The following is a 21,234-nucleotide window of genomic DNA, read 5'->3' as shown; positions in this document are numbered from 1 at the left end:
TGGGCCTGCAGGCTGATGAGCATCACTTTCATCAGCAACTGCTGCTTATACCATGGCTCCTTCACCTTCCCGAAGGCTGCATGTGCAAGTAGCGCAATAAACGACTGGGGAACTCATTTAAGTTAAAAGTTGTGTTTATTGTAGTATCACAACTAAAGAGATGACCCAAGGGTGACAAAAAGAAGAGGCTGCTTGAAACAAGCAGTGGTGCTGAAAGGTGTCAAGCCACATGACAATCAAACCCGACCCAAAACCTGGCCATTTCACCTGGCAAAGACAAAAGCCTTATTGTGGGCTAAACACATCTGTAAAGTCATCTGGAACTGGCAAACTCAGCACTGCTAGGAAGATTTCCAGCAAGAGACAAGGACTTGGCAAAGCAAAAAGGTGAGAATGCGTGCATAACAAAGCATAAAGCAAATCCAGCCCTTCCCCAACCCACTCAGTCTCAGAGATCACATTTTACCTCACCTACCATCAACATTGTAGACTTTCAGGCCAGCCATGTGCTTGGCTGCTCGGGATTTAGAGGCTGTTAACAAGGCTGGGTTGTAGACTGTGAAATCTCGGTAGTAATTTTCCAGAACCACCAGTGCAGCTCGTTGGATGCTGGGGAAAGAAGAAAAAACAAAATAAGATAATACCTCTCAGATTCAAATAAGCTCTCTTATTTCCATAAAATATTTTTAAAAAATAGGAAGGAAGAATAGTGATATTAGCGGAGCTGTCACACCTACAGGACCATGCAATACACAGAATATTAATATTATTATTAATATATTACACAGAATATTAATATTAATATTATTCAGGTCCTCTCTCTAGGACCTGAAATTTCATTTGATCTCTGCCCTCAGCTCAACAGGCGGATGGCAGGAAATCCCTAAACAAGTGCAGCACATAAAGTGAAGCACTAGGCTGCCTGCAGCACGGGAAATGACAGAACAAGGGCTCAGTACAATCCCTGTGATGCAGAGACCTTGCTCAGGCTGAAGACCACAGCACCACACGGGTTTTGCTGTAGCTGGCCAGCCTGGATGGAGGGACAGCTCCGGATGGATGCTTTTCCCTCCGAGTCACTTCCAGCCGCACCTCGCAGCTCCCCAGACCTCCTCCATCCCAGCACTGACAAGAGAGAGATCTCTTGAGCTTTCACAGCAAGATAAGATCGCTGCCTGAGGAGTACGGCTGCCTGAGACGGGATTACTCAGTACTGCTTGTTAAATCCCTGGCTAGGGACAGAATGAGGAGCAGTGACACTCCCTCCATCCCTTTGAAGGGATGCCTCTACATAAAATGACGACACATGGGAGCAAAACAAACACACGCGCCAGCAGCAGGAAAGGCTCAGCCCAGAGGTATCTTCCTTTGCGATCGTTTTGACATGGGAGAGAGATGTCCGTAGGCACTGTTACCAACAAACAGGGCAGCACTTCAAAACAAGCCCGGGCTCTGGTGTCTAAGGATGCGGGAATACGGCACAGCTCCCTCCATGCTGCTCTGGCTCTGTGCCCCAGCATGGCACCGGCACTCTCAGCAAATGGCCAGGATCACCCATCCAGCCGACGGGAGTTTGCCAAGGACCACACTAAAAGTAATTTTTGGGCGTTCAAAACTGAAGTGCAACTGCTAACACATTTGTTGCCAGTTAATTGTAAAGGTCACACTTACCAACAAGGCCTCTCTGAAGGAGAAGGAAAGCAAAAAAGTATTCTCACACCTTACAACACAGGAAGAAAACATAACAAGGACAGTAACGTGGGAAAATAAGACATTAACAGATTAAGCCCTAAATTCAGTGCTTGGCATTGCCACATATTCTGCGTGTGTTCCCGGAAGAGCAATTTAAATTTTCCTATACTTTGTGCTAATATTAAACTCTGGATCACACCCAAGTAATTTAAACACACACACTCATCCCACCATCCTCACTCTACAGCTGCCACACTCCCACTAATCAGTGAATTAAGCACAGATGCCAGCCCATTCAAGAGATTCTGAGAAAGAAGAACAAACCCAGGCTTGTTCACTGAGTAGCTTCATCAGTCAGTATCACAGCACATCACCATTCACTTGCTGTGTACCTTTGAGATGATGAATTTAGCTTTTGAAGGAAAGTCCATCCTTAGGATTGTTTGGAGGGATCCAGCTAGAATGTCTTAAAGAAGCTTTACCTTTCAGGTGCCACTCCTTCAAATTTCCTCAGCTTACATTTGGTAAAAGCAACTCCACTAATGCACTCAGCTACTGATTTGTGATAAAGAGCCACTAGTTAACTAAGGAAACAATTTTCCTTTGATAAAGAAGTACAGACTGACCCACTGCCAGACACATAGAGATGCTGACACAGAACAGGTGAAAGCAGTTTTATTTCTCCCTGAAAAGTTCTGATTTCCACTGTGAATTTGCTGCAGCCTATAAACAAAATTTCATAAAAGTAATAATGCAGCCGAAGCACATATTCCCCCTTCGGACTGCATTCAAACATGATTCAGTTTTTCCATCTCCACTTCCCAGGATGATAAAACTCCATAGAGTTTCATCACAAAACACAATGTTTGGAAAATTAGGACCAACTCAAAACAGGAAGACAAAAATGAACAGTAATTCTCTGTTAATATACTGTACTCATTTCAAACAGCACTGGAACTTCCATCCCAGCAGTGGGAAATGTTAGGGAGCTCCATTGACCAACTTACTCTATTAGGACAAAACACAATGCATCACAGCAGAGAGTAATTTATTTTTATACATACACATTTTCCCTGGACCCCACCGACAGCATTATCACCAGGATGCCAGCTTTCCCCACCCAACATTCCTTCCATCCCCTCAATAAATAACCTTCCCCACCAATTCACTGGCATGTGCACTCAAAATCCAAACATAACAAAGCTTTCTACATTGCAGCAAGCAACGATTACTGTTCTGAAAATTAAAGCCCAGGTATTTGTTGCTGATGCAAATCCAGTACAGGCTCAATCCCACACATGAGATACCCCAGTCTCACAGAGGAGTCTGTTTTCTGGAAGAGAAATGTAACAAACATCAGTTTCCTGAATTTCTGCCAGCCCATTTCTCCCATGTAGTCCATACTAAGCGTGGCAGGTAAGGAAGACAGCTACAACTACAACTCTTGAAATTCTCTGTTACAGGAAAAAAAAAAATAATTAGAAGCTGCAGACAAGTAAATTAGAAGGGCCGCAATGATTTGCAAGAGCAAGGAAAAGGCTGAATCAGAGCCTCCTGGGCTGTCTTGCTCAACCTCTTCAGCCACATCAAGGGGAAGGCTGGCCCTGGCTGGCACAGGACAGCCAGCCCTGCCCCGCACGGTGCTGCAGAGCAACAAGAACCTGTGCCCAACCCGGCACGGCCCCCGAGCAGGGCAGGAGGGCACCAGGGCTCTGGTGCAGCACCACGCCAGCAGCAGGGCAGGTGCGGGCACGGCAGCGCCCAGAGCAGCCCCAGGAGCAGCGGCAGCAGAGCCTTGTAAGGAAGCCTGCTGCCTCCCGAGAGCAATCCAGGCTCTTCGGGCTCCCCACGCAGGGCAGACCCTCGGCTGCCCTGCGAGCAAGCCGCCTCTCCACCCAGACGGCAGCTCCAGCGGGAATGGGAGCTGGCAGCCTTCCTGGAGGCCACGTCTGGAGGGAGAGGCGGCTTCCCTGCAGCGCTGCCTCGGCAAGAGTTCAGCACCACGTCGGTCAGTGCATTCATTCACCCCGCGTTTCAGCGAGCTGCGCCGGGCTCCGCTTTTGTTCAGCGCTTTGAAAGAATGGGGAGGGGCAGGAAGAGAACGAACAGAAAGTTTCGATATTTAATCGTCCGTATGAAAGAGGTCAGAGTGGGGATTGTTCTCACGTCCCATCGAGAGGGTCTGGCAGGCCGGCATATTTCAGGCATTGTGGCAAAGTACCAGAACGCAGAAAAAGCGTATCACAGAAACACAGAAATCATCATAGAAAGGCTCGGGTTGGAAGGGACCTTCAAGATCATCTAGTTCTAACCCCACCCCTCTCCACCCCCGCCATGGGCAGAGTACAAAAAATCAGGACACAAAAAGCATTTCCATGGAACAGTTCAGATTCAAAACTTATGGCACAAGAGGAAAACGTCTTGCACGACCCAGCAGCTGACTGGAAACACAGTTTTCCTGGCAGGCAGTGTCAGTGAGGCTCTAGGCTTTGGAGCTCTGCGTTCTGTGCAGTCGGAGGTTTGCTTGTTTCTCATGATTAGTTTCACTGCCCTGGAGAAGGCCATGTCACAGCATGCTGCCAGGAGGGAAAGCAAACAAGCAGACCCAGCAGAAGCACACGGTACCCCAGAGTGGCATTTGGCAGCAGAGAAATGCAGAGCCCTTTACTAACAGTAATGAATTAACTTTTACAGGGCATCCAAGGAAGTGGAGGAGGGGACTATGTGACAAAGGTAGCAACTATTTTTTTCTCTCAAAAGGGTAAGTCAGGAGCAGTTTTGCCTGAGTACTTGCTGCTACAAAAGATTTGAATATTTGCAGTTTTGCCATACACTGTGCCTCAGAGGCCCACTTAGTGTCTGCCTTCCATGACACAACACTGAAATTGGCTTTTCTTAGTGGATTTCTAGGAAAACAGTCCAATACTATACTGAAGCAAAGCACAAGGAAAGAAGCCTGTTTATATCATCAAAATACTGGCTTTGAACACTGGTGGTTTCTAGGAAAAGGGGTTTGAGTTTTATGAAGTGGTGGGAGTCAGTGAAAATAAAAAATAAGGAGAGGAAAAAAGATTAAAAATTGAAGCCACACCTCTCTACACCTGTCACTCACATGGTTTTAGTAGTTTTGTGCTTTCCTGCTAAGCTAGAAATGTAGCCTTTCATGGTACTATACTGAACATCAGGAGACACTGAGAATCACTGAGGGCAGAGGAGTGCCCCACACTTTTGCAACAGATCTATGTACACATCCAGAAAGAGCTGAGCTGTTCTACCAGAGCATTCTTGCTATGGACGCAGATCTTGCAGCATCAGGGTTTAGAGTGAGCCACACACACCTAAAATACACAGGGACAGTCAGAGGTTTGATGACTGCTGTGCTAATTGAGGGCTGAGGAAGCCTGGGGTTATTTATTCAAATGGTTCCCAGCACAGACTCCTCTCCACCAAACAACCTTTTTTTAAACATTCCTCAAAACAGGCACAGTATCAAAACAAGCCAAGGTCTCTGGGCACATTAAACACTTGCCACAGCCAATTGGGAAGTTCGACATTGCAAAGCAAAGCTGAGAAAAGATTCCACAACACAGCCTTCCAAGGAGAGCCAGCTTTGCCTCACCAGATGTCTCCAGCTGACAACTGCATCGAGCTTGCCTACTGCAAGAGACACTGAGGTCTCCCAGGGCACTGAGCTGCCCATCCACAGCACTTTGTACTCTCTAGCAGTGCTGTCAGCTCACACCCGACAGGCTCAGAGCACTCCTCCGCCTTCCCTTGCAGTACAACCACATCTCTCTCCCAGAAAACACCCTTTTTTCACATTCTCATACACTTTTGCCAGAGCACAGTGCTAGGGCTCAAGTTCCTGATCCTTCACCTTGTTGGACTGTTTTCCCAGAGCAAAGTCAAGAGAATGAGAAATAAAACTGGAAACAGACAATTGAAGTCAAAATGCTTCCCATACCAACATCCCTGCTGAAGATGATTACAGAAGGGATTGCCACCATCCTCAATGCAGACTTGCCTCCCTGCTCTGCCTGTCAACAGCTACAGGTGAGGCCAGCACAGGCTGCCCGGATAGATGACCCTGGGAGCACTGCCACACCAGGGACCATGAGCTGGCAAGATGTAAGGGATTTGGTACTCTCTGTCCTTCCCAAGCAACACCCTGGAGCAGGGCTCCCAAGAAGACCAAGGCCACGCAGAAGCTCTTAGCAGTGCTGGCAGAAGCACAAATGCCTTGGCTATGGTTTTGTCCCCTCCAGTAAAGAGAGCCCGAGTCAGATCTCAGCAGAGATGCCAAGACAAGGAACTTCTCCAGCAGCTGTGGCCAAACAAGCAGAGCAGAAAAATGTCTTTTGATCATCATAACTACAAGAGCATCTCAGTTTGGTACAGTCAAGAGAACAGGACTGCAGCTCCTAGGAAAAGGAAAACCACATTTTCTTGTCAGACAACCACAACTGAGATCTCCACTTGGCTAAGGCAGGCAAGCACAATTCTCGCCCTCCCTGGAACAGGCACCAGGCAACCAGGACACAGCAAGTTTGTTTTAGATACCCAACTTCTGGCATTTGGTGAGGCAGGGAAAAGAATTTGTAAGGTCAAACCTTTATCAGGGAAGAGAAGAAAACCTTGTCATAGTAGCAGGTTGTCAGCCTGATGGCAGCACAGCTGCTGCCCCCAAGGAAGCAAACATCCATCCATTAATGGTGTCATTTATATGGAACCCAAACACACAAAAAGTTTGCCCCAGTTTTGTAGTGACCCATCTTCATCTTTTCCCTCCCCTCACAGCCTTTTTTAACTACATGGAAGGAAAAGGACAGGAATTTAAAGGGTGTTCCCATCTATATACAACACTGGACATCTGAACAACACATGACTGCTGTAAATTTAAGGAAAGCACCAGCCGAGTTTCTAACCACAGATCTCCCCTTTTCTGCCCTGTGCAGTCTAGGACGTGTTGCTCTACAAGAGACATTGTAAGTTTCATCTTTTGCAAGACAAAAATCAGAATCAACACACCAGCTGAGCAATACAATCGTTCGCTGCTGATGTGGAAGAGATTTCAACATAGAAATTTTCTGAATGAGAGAGAGAGAGGAGTAGAATTCATCAGGTTGGGTTTTAGGTTTGTTTTCCTCAAACCTCAAAAGCAACCTAGTCAAAACCCTCCAGTACACGTGGAGAAGATCCCTGCAAGTCTACTACTAACTTCACAGTTACATTTGAATGTTTTTGTTTTGAAGGGAAGCTGTGAGTATTTTTAAACCCCAGGATTTTACAGGAGGGTATGATCAAACTTGGGGGCTGGGGGGAAATAACTCCTTTACCTCATACAAACCAAACAAGCTACTTACTTAAGCCTTCCTGAGGAATCCTATAAAGGCACTCCCAGGCCAGCACTAAAAAAGATGCTGCTACAGAAGTAAAGAGCACAAAGTTTTAGCCAGCAGCTATAAAACCCCAGTTAAACCCAACTGCATGCTTCCACTGCAGTTCTCCTTCTGAGAAACTTCCAAGCCTTTTACCTCAGAAGTTAACTGGTCTTCAGGGTACCAGCACACAGCCTGAATGTTTTTCCCAGTCACCTTTATTGGTAGAATCTCAAAACTTGATGAATGCCTTCCCAACAGCTGCACTGCCCTTCCTTCCACTTCCAACAGCTGAAGGTGACAGCTAGTATAATAGCCTAGGAAAAACCGCAGAACACGACTGGTAATATGTAGTGAGTAGGAGGAAGAGGAGGAGAGCACAGTCCTCTCACTCAAGTAGTGGTCCAAAAGGTCCAGTAATATGATTGGAAATATGATATGAATATGCCAGGAAAGAACAATCTCTGTGTTGAGGTCAGATGCTGTGACAGCACCACACTTCTCTTCCTCGGTAACACTGTCAACATCTCGTTTCACAGTAGGCAGTGCCAAGGGACACAAAGATCATAAAGACACTTGTTACCTCCAACACCATATTCAAGAGACAGAACACGAAATAAGCTGTAAAAGTCTAACCTGAGTTTTAGAAACAATGGAGGTTCTGAAGCACCAGAAGAGCACCTTCCTATGCAAGGCAGAGGACTCTCTTTGGAAAAAACCAAGATTTAATCCCTTGCTGAGACTAAGCTTCCTGCCAGGTTCCCTGTATACAATTCTAGGAGGCCTTATTGCAGCAGGTCAGCCTAGGTAACTGGAAAGGTTGCCTTCCAGTGCCCCAGAGAATAGCAAAGAGAGTTTCACATGCGGCAAACTCACATGGCGCCAGTTGCCTCAGCCCATCCATAGGGATGGGTAAGTGTACAACAAGAGCAGCTTCAGGAGCTGCATCTGAAAGAGCAGCTTGTGAAAGCCTGAAGATGTGGTGCAACAAACTTCTCCCTCAGAAAGCTGAGGAACCCAGATGCCAGGAGAGCAGGCTCCAAAGCAAACTGCCCACATCCTCTTAGGCCAAGACCACCTCTCCAAGGGGAACAGCGTGTGTGGGGAGGTGCTGTCAAGCACTTACTCACCATGCAGCTATCTAGGAGAACCACTGAACCCAAAGGGTATGGTATAGCTCATGAATTAGCCAGGGCACAACAGCAGCTTTCAGGCACTCACAGCTTGGGCTGCATTTCAGCCAGTTCCTCAGACACCAATAACCACATGCAGATGCCCCAACAACTCTCAAACCAGACACCCACGCCCCTTTGATGCCATACAACACCTTCAAACAGGCAAAGGCACCACCTTCTCATCAAACAGAAAGAGAACACTCGCCACCAGCATCTCATTGCTCCAGGGTCTGCTACAACACAGACAAGAAACATGAGAAGCAAAGGACCTGCCTGTGCCCTGCCATGTGTCTGCTATGTCCCAGACACCTGCAGTGAACCAAAACAACACCTGGCCAGATATCCACACCTCAAGCCCCACCCAGCACCCTCAGGAGCCACTAGTAGTTTAACTGGACCTGGAGAGCAGCAGCTACTGGATACAGGAGCTAGAGCTCGGAAAGGGGTTTTCCAAGGGTGCTGCTAGCACACTAAACATTTGTCTCCATGATATGGTTTTGCCAGGTGGTGGGGGTATCCTCCAGGGAGCTAATGAGAGTACTGTCTTGCTTATTCATGAGAAAAAAAACCACAAGCAATCCACCAGCTATTGTCTGCTCACACTAAAGCAAAGCCAAAACTGTCAAAGGCTTTCTTCATCAACTGAGGAAATGGGCAGTTTGGGAAGGAAAGCAGTGAGAGAAGAACATTAAGGGGACAACTTAAGTGAAAAGGTGATGGAAAGAACTGCTGATGAGCTTTCCCACAAACCTGCACAGAATGGTAGACACAGGCACCCCAGAAATACAAAAGTGTTGACAAAGAAGGGACAAGTTGGCTTCCCCAGGCATTGTGGGTCTTGCATACAGCTGCCAGGAGTCCAAAGGGATCCACTTGTCCACACCCAATTTGACACAGACCCATGACGAGTTTGAGAGAGCCAGGGACACTGCTGAAGCCAATCTTACAGTTAACATTTGCACAGCTGAGCAGACTATTGAGGCCAATGAGCCCTGTGGAAGGAGACCTGCATGACTCAAGATAATAATTTACAAAGTCCAGTCTCACAGCTGGAGATAGGACAATAAACCAAATCCACAGAAGTAAGCTGCCATCCATTTGTGCACCATGTCTAGCTCTGAATCTTCAAGGACATGACCTGAGGTGCTCCAGACCAATCCCTCATGCTTGGCCCAAGGCTGGTCTCCTGCAGGTCAGATGGACTGGGGAGAAGAAGCAAGGACTTGGAAGCTCTCCCTTCCCCAAAGCTCAACAGAGGAGCAGACTTTTGCAGACAGAGCTGTGCCCCGCCAAGGAGGGCTCCTGCAGACTGCAGGAATCTATGGGGCCTGATGGGATTCATGCAATACTCCTCAAAGAGCTGGCTGATATCATTGCAAAGCCTCTCTTGAGGATTTCTGAGCAGTCACTGTCCTGATTTTCAAGAAAGGCAAGAAAGAGGATCCCAGATACTACAGGCCTGTCAGTGTCACTTCAGTGCCTGGTAAAGTGATGGAGAAGATTATTCCAGGAGGTATTGAAAAACACCTGAAAGTGTGATTACAACACAGTCATCACTCACAGCCAGCACAGCTTCATGAGAGGAAAGTCCTGCTTATCAAACTTCATTTCCTTTCATGACAAGGTAGCCCAGCTAGTTGATCAAAGGAAGCCAGTTGGTGTCATCATTTTGGATTTCAGTAAAGCTTTTGATATTGTCTCTCACAGGATCCTACTGGACAAGATGTCCAGCTGGATAAACACATCATGTGATGGGTGAGCAAATGGGTCAGGAACAAAGGGTTACAGTCAGACTGGAAACCTGTCACCAGTGGGGTTCCACATGGCTCCACCCTCAGCCCCATGTGCTCTTCAACATCTTCATAAATGCCCTGGACATTTATGGAAGGGATACTAAGCAATTCTGCAGATGATACAAAACTGAGAGGAATAGCTGATGCCCTTGAAGGCAGGCAGGCCCTGAAGAGACCTGGGCAAATTACAGGGCTGGGCAATTACCAGCCATGTGAAGTTCAACAAGGGAAAGCGACAGATTCTGCACGTGGGATGGGGCAATTCTGGATGTACAGACAGACTGGGGAATGAGATGCTGGACAGCAGTGCCACAGAAAGGGACCTGGACATCCTGGTCAATGACAAGTTGAATGTCAGTCTGCAGCCATGAGAGAATTCTATCCTGCATCTTTCCCTCAGCTCCACTAACCCTTTCCTCTGCAACCACAAGCCTTTGCAACCATTAAACACTACAAGGGTAGTTAAGAAGACTGCAGAAATTAAGCTGAGCAAAATAATCCAAGCAGAAAAATACACACACAAAGTGCAAAGCTACATGGATAATAGAGATATCAGTTACCAGTTCCCCAATTCCACCACTGCATTGCTGTGCAACTATATTTCTTTGGTAGGGGTGAGGAAGGATCAGCCTGTTGACAGGATTTTTTTGTGCAGCAGCATTAGCTTAAGAAGTGATGCAGAACTATGATCAAACATTTATGTAATTGAGGGGTGCACTGAGTATTTCTGAGGGAGGTGTAACCTCTTTCAAACGTTTCTACACACTTGAGGTTGTATTTAGAATTTAGGGAGTTTCAAACAAGTCAGGGGGACAAAACAATACCAAGGTATGCTTTACCTTCTGAACACAGGAGTTAGAAGCAAGATCAGGAGATTACCCTCCATGCAAGGGTGAGCTAAAACAGGCATTTAGTGCACACACAAGGGATGAAATACCAGACACCCCCAAGCCGTGAGCATTGGGGCACCCATCAGCTTCCAGCTCAAGCCTGTGTCCTGCTCAAGCACCCAGGAACCCTGCAGAAGCTGGGAACATATGGGACCTAGATTACCAGTTCCTGGGAGCAGCATAATCCATGACAGTGATGCATTTCCTCTTCCCAGCATACACACATGCTATGCCTCTGATTAGTCTGAGCCTCAAATAAAAAAAGTATATGCAGGAACTGGCAGGTATGGCAAAAAGTTTGTAAGAGTCTGCATTTAAACAAGATAATTTAAAGCCTGTTCATGCTTCAAATAAGGCCAGTCTTTAGCCAAGGAATTCTGCAAGCTACATGAATAGTGATGAAGTAACCAAGGGTGGGGCTTTTTGTTAGTAGCTTTTTAGAGGGTGGGAGAAGAGGTTAGCTGCTGATTTAGGGTGTTTCTTTTAAGTCAAAGCTAAGAAGTACAGCTTTAATTCCAAGGAAATAACAAAGTGTTCACAGCTTCTACTGGCAGTGGAAGTCGAGTGCTGTAATAAGCCTTTACATTTAGATGCTTCAGCCATGAAACATCAGCATTCAGCTCTTGATCCTGAGCAGCTGCCTGGTCAGACGTTCTCTCAGGAAAGAGGACCATCTCTTCTTTGATTCCCAGGTGGGGATGGGATTAATGTGGCAGGACTTTGAATGAGGTTGTCTTTTGAGTCAATAGAGCAGCTTTAACTTGTTCTAGGGCTCCTCTAAAAACACCTGGGAATGCTTTCCTCCTGCAAGCCACACAGACAAGCCTGAAGAGGCAGCATCCATGTTAGCCACTAGCAGACCTTTGTACCCAGAGAGGTATCAGCTCTCAGACCACAGCCCAGTCTTCCCTGCACAGCATCCCTCTACCACACAGCATCCATCACAAAGCTCCACCAGCAAGCTTTGCACAAGCAAGGGCCACCTCATTTTATAACCAGCACTCAGCAACCCTACAAACAACACTGGGGCCACAGGGACATGACCTGCAGCTCCAAGCTGAGAGAAAAAATCCAGCCCCAGCAAGGATGCAGATAACCTTCTACCAGGACTAGATGAATGCAAGCCAGAGTCAGCAGCCTGAAGCTCCAAAGCACAGCCAAGGTCCTTAGTGCTGTGCCAGGAATCTGTTTTCCTGTCAGCCAGGGAATAGCTCTCCCCACACTGTCAGCTGATGTCCCCACTTGACCTACACTCAACAAAAGAAATTTAAGCACTGAAGTTCATTTAGGCATGTACTGGAGGGGCAATCAAGTTATAAGTGAAAATATTGCTCTAAATTTTATAGCCATTAATATATATAAAAAAATTAAAACTCTATTACTACCACAGAGCTTCCTGTTAACTTTTCCTTACTTCTTCAGGGTAGAGTCAGGAATTAGCTTCCATATTTATTGGACTTTACTTGTGCTATATGAGAACTGTAAATTCCTTGTCCTCTTAGCTAAACCGAGCCTCCTCTTTTCCTCCAAAGGGCACACAGCTCACTTCTTTGCAGAATATTTCTATTTCATCATTCACCACAAGAAACAGACTGTCAAAGGTTGAGGGGGTGGATTTTTTTTTTTTCAGCATTTGAAGATAAAAGTACCTTCATGGCCACAAAATTTGTTCAGCAGCTTAGAGAGGCCATCTGCTCTGTGGGTGGTACACAGGCACTTCAGAGGGCACGGACAGCAGTGGCACAGAAATTCCACAACAAACCCCCTAAGTACAGGGTAGGCTGGAGTGCATACTGTTCTTGGACTTCTGGGCAGTGTTGGTTTTGAAAGACAAGCCAACAAGAAAGGAAATCCCTGCAGATGATCCCAATGGCATTTCCTCCACACCATCTCTTTAAGAAAGAGGAGCAGCTCCTCACCAGTGAGCAAGCAACACTGTACTGGCCATGTGGGTTAATAATTGACAGCGGGCACTTCACCTGCGAGTCAGCTCGTAAACTTTTAAAGTATTAAGTATTCCAAAAATGCAAAACTGCTCCAGGGTGTAACAATCAGCCTGCACCACTTGCCCTTGCTGCTGGTGCATCTGCAGGAGCACAGATAAGACTGGTACCTAGCCTGGTGGTCTGGTGCAGTCAGCTCACGCTCCTCCTGGAGAGGAGGAGAGGAGAGGTGGTGTGTCCACAGAGGGTGCTAGGGGTGATCAGGGATCAAGATCAAGGAAGGGAGGAGAGAAGGGTAGAAAGACGTGGGCACTTCAGTTCCCCGAGCTCTCTCCCCTTTATCAAAAGGAGAAGCAGTTCCATATGAAAAGCCATATGTAAAAACTGAGAACTGTATGCAGAGAGGTAAGAGACTAGGAAAACATGCTCCTTTTAGAAAAGCACACCTTCCAGGGCTTCAGAGACAGACTTTACCACATCAGAAACTCCCAGACAAGTTGTGCAGTTGTCAATACTTACAGTCCATCCTAGACTTCCCCTCACCTCTAATGAGGAGTACCTGGAGCTTGCTGTTCACTTCTGTCACAAACAAGCAGCCTCTTAATGAGGTATTGCTCTGACCCATATCATAAGTCCTAGCTGAACTTTGCTGGCAACACACCCCTTGCACCACCAAACAGACCCTTGTAAAACAGAACAAGGTACCATTCCCATAACTCATCTGAACATCAAAGGAGACTGCTCCCTACTCAGCAGGGAACATCACCTTTTTTTTTTTTTTTTTTTTCCCAGAGGCTACTGGAAAATTCCCTTCTGCAATTCCAAGAGTACCCTCCTGGGTAGAGCAATCATATCTCTGCAGTACCATCTTCCAGAGGTGAGACAGCAGACACAGGCCAAGTGGGAAAGTTTGGCCTGTGACTAAAAATGGTTAAGAATGTGGCTGAAAATCTCTTCCTATATAGGTCATTAGCAGTTCATCCACAAGTCAGAGCTTTCTTCCCTACTCCTTGACTACTTCATGGCATGGGGTGTTTGAAAGGTGCTAATCTCAACTGCCCACTGTGAACAAAGTTCAGCACTTTCAGGACTGGGAGCATGGAAAAGCAACCCAGATGAGCTGCAAGAAGTTGCAGAGATGATGAGTTGCAAAAAGGTGGTCGTAAAAGCAGTTTTGTGAAGTGCTGCTGGAGAGACATTGGGTTGGGGGGGATCACAAGTCTGACACCTCTAAGTGCTAAAGAAGCTGCTCTGGAAGAGACCCCTCAGTTTCCCCAGGAGCTTCACACTTGCAGATGCAATTAACACCCATTTAGCCGGCTATCCCAGAACTTCTTGGGAGGGGAAACTGATCAATGCTTGTGCTCATCCCGTTTGGTGATGGGCAGGAGAAACCCACACAAGTGGGCACCAGGACACCTTGTACAGATTTCAGGACAGGGAAGACGAATTCAAATATAAGGCTAATTTCACACAGGCTGGAGGCTCTGGCAACTGAGCTGGTCTGCAAAGTCTGTGCAACAAGCTGTTGCAGCAAGTTCCTGTAATCAAAGCAGCAGGACAGTTAATAATATGTTTTGCTACAGAACAAGGTAAAAACTCATCAGCTGAATGTTTCATCAGCGTGCATCACTACAGAAGATGGTGAGATTGAAGAAACTCCAAGGAGAAAGGAGGGTCAGTGTAATTCCTCAGGTCCCTGGGAACACAGAGCAAACAAACTGCTCACAGAGAGAAGGAAAAGACTGAAGTGTCTCCAGCAGGATTCAGCTTGGCCGGCAGAGCACCGCACTGCAGTGCACCAATGCTTGTCCTGCAGTCCCTTCTGACTGCCTTGCTGGAAACAGAAATATCCCAGAAGCATATGTGTGGGCTCGGTCCTCCACCAGAAACCAGAAAGATTTCAGCAGCTCTTGCTCAGGGAAGAGATCCAACTGCCTAAACCCAAGGTTACAACCACGCTAGAAACAGAAACCAAGGTGTCTATATTCCATGGAAGCTTTCCTTTTGAGGAGTAAAAAGATTTTAAAACAGCATAAGAGTTGACACAACTCCAGACAAGAGGACACTGTACAGTTCAAATGCTGACCTCGTGCTCTTCATTAGCACCCTTGATATGGGGAGGTATACTTGAGCAACAAGATCAGATGTCAAGGCTTACAAATGCAGGCTGGAATAGGGAGAAGCCTATTCCCACTCCTTAGCCTTCCACACACTCCCTCAGTAGTGAACAAAGTACCAGTGGCACCAAGGAATGCCTGACAAGAGAGCACTCATCAGATTAATCAGTAAATACTGACAACCTAGAGATCAGCTTTATAAGCCACATGTCCAACAAACACCCAAAGCGGCTGGGAGACAGACTGAACGTGATCCCCTTCCACAGAACATGTCTGCACCTCCTTTCTTTTGTGAGTGTGTGCAAGACACCAGGTCCCTCAGTAAGGTATTGATAATTCCTGCAGGGAAGGTAGTGGGTTTTCAGAGACAAGTACTTGTTTTGAGGAAACAGCTGTTCCCTTTATTTTTAAACCACAGTTTAATTTAATTTTTAAACCACAGTTCAGCAAACACCCATGCAAATGGAGATGGGTAATAGGGGTACAGGGAATGTTCAAGCACACTTTCACCATACAGAACTATTTCTGAGTACCAAGCTTCTCTTGATTAGATTAACAAGAGAACACTGACCAGCTCACAGCCAAAAGTTCTGCTGCTCATAGGCAAAACCTGAACCTTGATTCTAAAGATGTCACAGGCTTCCCCACCAGCTTCCTAGCCACCTGGTTCACCAAGGCAAGCCCACACCAGAGAGGAACCAGGAGTGTCCTGGTTTTCTCCGGGATTGCGTTACTTTTCTTCCTAGTGAACTGATGTTTGGGATGTTGCTAAGCACTGCTTACTTAAGTCAAGGACTTTTCATTTTCCCATGCCCTGCCATTCAGGGACGAGTTGCACAAGAAGCTGGGAGGGAGCACAGCCAGGACAGCTGGCCCAAACTGGCCAAGGGGATATTCCACACCACAGAACATCATAGTCGGTGTATTAACTGAGGACAGCTGGCCAGGAGCCACCAGTCACTGCCTGGGAACAGGCTGGGCATCAGTCAGTGGGTGAAGAGCAACTGTATTGGGCATCACTTGCCTTCCTTGGGTTTTATTTCCCTCTTTCTCTTTTATTTCTATCTTCCCTCTTTATTACAATAACTATTATCAATGTCATTATAATTAGTATTATATTTTACATTAATTAAAATATTCTACTGTTCTTATCTCAACCTACAGATTTTAACTTTTTGCTGATTCTCACTGCCATCCTACAGAGCAAGGTGTAAGTGAGGGGCTGTGTGGTACTGCCAGCCGGGGTAAACCACCACAGACAGAAAAGAAGACTGAAACTCCTACTCCTTTAAACAGCCCGACACAAGGTGAACTGTCACAGCCCTGCTCTTCACATATCTGCTGCAAGGATGAGCAAAAGGGAGGAGAAGGATCCATTCTCAAACATTTCTAACCTCAGAAAACCAAGGCTAACTATAATGCAGCCCAACATCCAGTCTATGTGAAAAATCAGTAATTACCACGTGTATTGCAAGACGTTCATTTTCTTGAGCTGTCTAGACTAGCAAAGCTCTAGGGTGGGAAAGAGTATTCACTGGATAGGAAGGCAATATGGTTAGCACCCTAACTACAGGAAAGGAGGGGTTTCTCCAGCAAGATTCTTCCTGCAGTTTCTGAGCCATAAAGACAGTACTGAACTCTGGATGACAAGTGTCATCAGCATCCCTGTTTATAGGGAAAAATCAAAGCTGCAAATCCAAGCCTCCACTTGCAAAAGTATCGGCCTTTCAACTGAGAAGTTATCTACTGTGGGGCTCTCCAACCTTCATTTCCCTTTGTTGTTGCTTTCAGAGTCTCTCCACCATTCCCACCCAACCTCCTGCATTTTCCCAGGCTTGACCTTTCCCGCATCTCTGCTGCTCCCTGCTCTTTAACCATACATACCACCAGAAAGCATTTGCCCTGTGTGGCAACCCTTCCTACCAGGAGCAGCAGAGCAGTCAGTGAGCTGAGACTTGGCACCACACTCATCGAGACTCCTATTTAATTTTTACCTCCCCCCTCCAAGCTCCTGAATCAATGCCAAAGGGAACGTTCATTTTGGCAGTCAAGTCTCCCAGAAGAAAAGTTATAGCCAAAGTGCTGGGGGTGGGACCAAGACAGCCTATTAATAGGCTGATTATAATATGAATTTGGGGAACTAGTCCCAAATATGCTTACCCTCCTGGACCTAGGGCTCTCAGGGTGGAGTGGAATACCTAACTCAGCACTTTCAACTTCTTTACTGCATCTGCAGCCAAGGAGGGTGGAAAATCCTGTCTGTACCCTGCCTCTCAAAAACATGGTTTGCCAGAAGGGTGGCTGAGCTATTGTTTTCTTCCCTTCTCCCCCAGAAAACAAGTTGCTCTCAGACTTACATAGCAGCTCCCTCTGCCTCACCAGAAAAGAGCTAGAATTGGAAAGCTTCCATCTTGGATTAAAAAGGGTGATATCAACAATTTTGCTGTGAATAAAAAAATCCAGAATGACTCCAAGAAGCAACACCGAATAATCTAAGATGTCTCAAGTCCCTTCTCACCACCAGTTTCTCCAGAGCACCTAGATGGCTGAGGAAGACAGACTCCATGGATTGTTGGTGATCAAAACTTTTAAGATATTTGAGAGTGTCAAGACAAAAGGTTTTGATTTCAGGAGATAGTCAGATTTGCTATATCTGTAAAAGCAAGCTGCTTCCTTCCAGGTGGCAGCTCAAAACCTCTCCAAGACCCCTTTAAAAGTGTTAGGATGAGGCAAGCATGCAGGGTGGCAAAAGGAGTCCAAAGGCAGCAGCAAGTGGTAGATGCCTACTCCAGCATAGCTAGAACCACCTCTCCAGCACATCCACAAGGCTGCTTATCCAGCCTTCCTGAAATCCAGACTGTCCTTGAATGTCTTCACACTCTCCCACTCCAGTCCCATGCCTCAGCAAGAGAATCAGGGCGAGAAAGCAGCACCTTGTGACCCCAACCTATATTTCATCAGCAGGCATGACAAGACCTTAATGACAACTCTGCAAAATTATGCCGTGAAGATGATCAAGTTCACTTTTTTTATTTTTCACAAACATCTCACAATTCTAGGCCCTTAGAAGCTGAAGGAGGTATTAACTACATTCACTTTTTACACAGTTTGTCACATTGGAGCAACACTCTTTATCAAGACCAGAAGCTCTTACCACTTACACACAAGTAACACACAGAGAGGACAAACTCTTCCTTAGCTGGGAGACACCTGGCCCCTGATCAAACCTACAGCTTTATCTTTGTAGCAGTAAATATGGAAAGACACACAAGGTTTCAAAACACATGTCAATACACATTATGCTCATCTGTCAAACAAAGGAAAAAGCAACACTAATTCACTAATGGATGATGAGTCTCTTCTGTAACACAAGACACTGGAGCATCCATGTGCTGCATGGCTTGCATTCAATGTACCAGATAAAACTGAAATCAGCTTGCCAACAAATGAGAAGTCACAAGTTTTCATACATCTCAGATTTTATCCTAAGTTTTACAACTCTGTGCTGCCTTAACATCACCCAATACATTTCAAAACCCCGCTGCAAAGAAGGAGTTGGAGAAAACACTGCTTCTAACACATGCACTATTAAATATTCAGGCCTTCATTCTCAAGCAAATTCTTTGCCTCCAATGGCAAATTAGATATGCAGACTTTGGCAGGTGTAGGATCTCAATTCCTCTGAACACAAACCCACAATCTACCACCAAGCAGACTCTCTCATACCAAATCTGCTGTGTGTGTACATATGGGTAAATACAGACACATACCAAACTTTCTCTGCTGAATTCACTTATGATTGAACTGCCTCATCACATCTCAAGGCACAATATTGTAGCACAGGGAAACTCTGGTACTCATCTTTCCATCTCTCTCATCATATAGGTTATGCTGGATCACTGACCACAGAGCAATTAAGCTCAAAAAAATTGATTTCACAAGAAAACCAAGAGATTTTTGAAATCCTGAAAGAGACATTTAATTAAGTCAACTGGTGCACTTCCAAGGGCTCTCCCCTTCATATTTTACAGAGAAGCAAAATAAAGCAGAGTCCAGATCTACTTCACCCAACAGGCCTCGAGTTCTTCTTTACCCAGGAGAAAACTCCTGGACTTCAGCTTCAGCCACTAAATCCGCTTCAAAGCAATTCCACTGCTAAGCTGACGGCTGCAGGAGACTGCTCCTACATCCACTTAAACCAGCAGATGCTAATCTCTTCATCTGCCACAGATACACATGCCATTGGGGTCTGGACAGGATAAGCTGAACAGATGTTTAAGTGCACATTCAGCCTAGGGAATCATCTCCAGAGCTCAGCTGCCAGCTTCACAGGACACAGGAACTAAGGGATTTCTGGAGAGCTTTGCAGGACACAGGAACTAAGGCAATTCAGACACCTGTCCTTTTTTGTACCATTGCTGAGGGCAGCACTAATGCCAGCAGGAGGGTGGAAGCAGCATGTTTGTGTCATACCTGTGGCTCCCAAATACTCCCAGATACTTCCAACCCAGCAAACTGATCCATACCTAATGGCAAAAAGAGCATCATGCCATAAAACCTTCAGCTCCTGCCACATGGCCCGGCCTGCTGTCAGGAGTCTCTGAGCAGTAATGCTCTGCACAGCCTGAAAGGCTGCTCCCAAAGCAGTGTCTGGCCCCTACAATCAAAACGCACAAGGCAGCCCCAACTACACATGGAGAGCTCTCCATTTTCCTCCAGGAATTAGACAAGGAAAGAAGCCCAGAGAAGGATCTTAAAGATCTCATCAGGCTATTGACCATCCCAAAGTGATGACATCAGCTTTTTTCACTTACTGAAATGCACAGGACTCCTCTGAGGCAGGTACAGCCTCTCCCACACTCAGAGAGGGGGCAGAGAGATTCAGTTTGGTAACTTCAGAGGGACTCTGAATTCTTCTGGGGGAAAATTCATGAACCAGCAATAACACAGACTCGAATGCAGCCGATGCTTCACACCACAGCAGAGCCACACTTATCTACACCAGCAGACTCCAAGGCCTTGCACCTACCTGAGGTGTCCCAAGCTGTAGTAGCGCGACTCTCCGTCCGTGGAGCGAACCACCTTGACGGTGAAGATGGGCTGCAGCTGCCGCAGCTCCAGCAGCACGATGGCCAGGTAGTGGATGAAGAGCAGGGCATCCACCAGAGACACGGCGTACTGCACTATCCCTTGGTAGTTGGTGTCCTTCGAGTCCAAGATGCGAACGCCGTAGAAGAGCCAGTAGGAAAACACAAAGAGGAAGATGAGGACCAGCAGAAGGGCCCGAAACACAAACACCCTCGGTAGGTCTGCCTTGGGTTGGCGGAAAAAAAGAGCCCAGGTCCCGATCAGGAGAATGAGGAGTTTAAACGCCACAGAGATGAACAGTCCCTCACACACAGTACCACACGGCTCCAGATCATCTCGCCACAGGATCTGGGGCAACAGAATGAAGGCAATGGGGGTAAGGAAGACTAGGAGTCCGAGAACAGCTGCCACTGTTAAGCCCAGGTAACGTTTGCAGTCCAACCCAACGCTGTCTTCCAGATCCTTACTGATCCGGGCAATGTCCTCCTGGGAAATACTGTGCTCAGAGGTGCCTGTGATTGCCGTCGTGGTCTCACCCCAGTTGTCGTCCTGAAGGAGGGAGAGATAAATAGAAATAACATTGAAACAGTCAGGCTATTCCTTACAGATGTTCTATTTTTCTTGCCTGGAAAGACTGCTATGACAGCCTTAAGTTCCAGAAAAAATATACAGTGAAAGCAACTTGTCCAAACCAGTGACTATAAACATTAGGTGCTAAAAGCCCGTAACTGCAGAGCAGGTAGCTCTGCTTGCTGTGCCACTCACTGTATCCCTAGATGTTCTTCTTCCAGCACATTTAACGAGCTACATGACATAAGTCTTGGAAACTGTAGTAATCACCAGTTCCCATGTCCAGGGCAAGGACTAGTATTCTTCCAGCCCACAAATTCTGCAGTACAACTGCACCACAAAAGCACCTGGAAGGGAAATTTTCATTTCAGCGTTTCAAGCCAGTTGTTGTTGTTACACAATCAAAAACATGTTCACACATTATTTTTCCATCCATAATAGAAGCGACCACACCTCCAGCAAGTTCCTCCACTTTGCTGTCTTTTATTCTCCTCTACAGTAGCACTGCCCTCAGTAGCTGACAATCTAACAAAAGTTTAGTTAAACCAACACATTACAGGTCATCACAGAGGATATTTTCAGGTA

General features: G+C 46.4%; 1 protein-coding gene across 2 annotated transcripts in view; it reads right to left on the bottom strand.

Moving 5' to 3' along the window:
• Positions 1-21,234, bottom strand: part of VANGL1 (VANGL planar cell polarity protein 1) — a 45,762-nt gene that overhangs the window by 12,019 nt on the left and 12,509 nt on the right. For both annotated transcript variants that reach the window (XM_030234325.2, XM_030234327.2), the window contains 2 exons: positions 20,021-20,628; positions 476-609 (listed from right to left, as the gene is read on the bottom strand). In XM_030234325.2, the coding sequence (XP_030090185.1) occupies positions 476-609; positions 20,021-20,628 (742 nt within the window). The remainder of the gene's footprint in view (positions 1-475; positions 610-20,020; positions 20,629-21,234) is intronic.

Source organism: Serinus canaria, chromosome 1 (assembly GCF_022539315.1).
Source record: "Serinus canaria isolate serCan28SL12 chromosome 1, serCan2020, whole genome shotgun sequence".
NCBI classification, from domain to species: Eukaryota; Metazoa; Chordata; class Aves; order Passeriformes; family Fringillidae; genus Serinus; species Serinus canaria.
The sequence above is the reverse complement of the archived record's forward strand: the minus strand, read 5'-3'. Positions and strand labels throughout refer to the sequence as shown.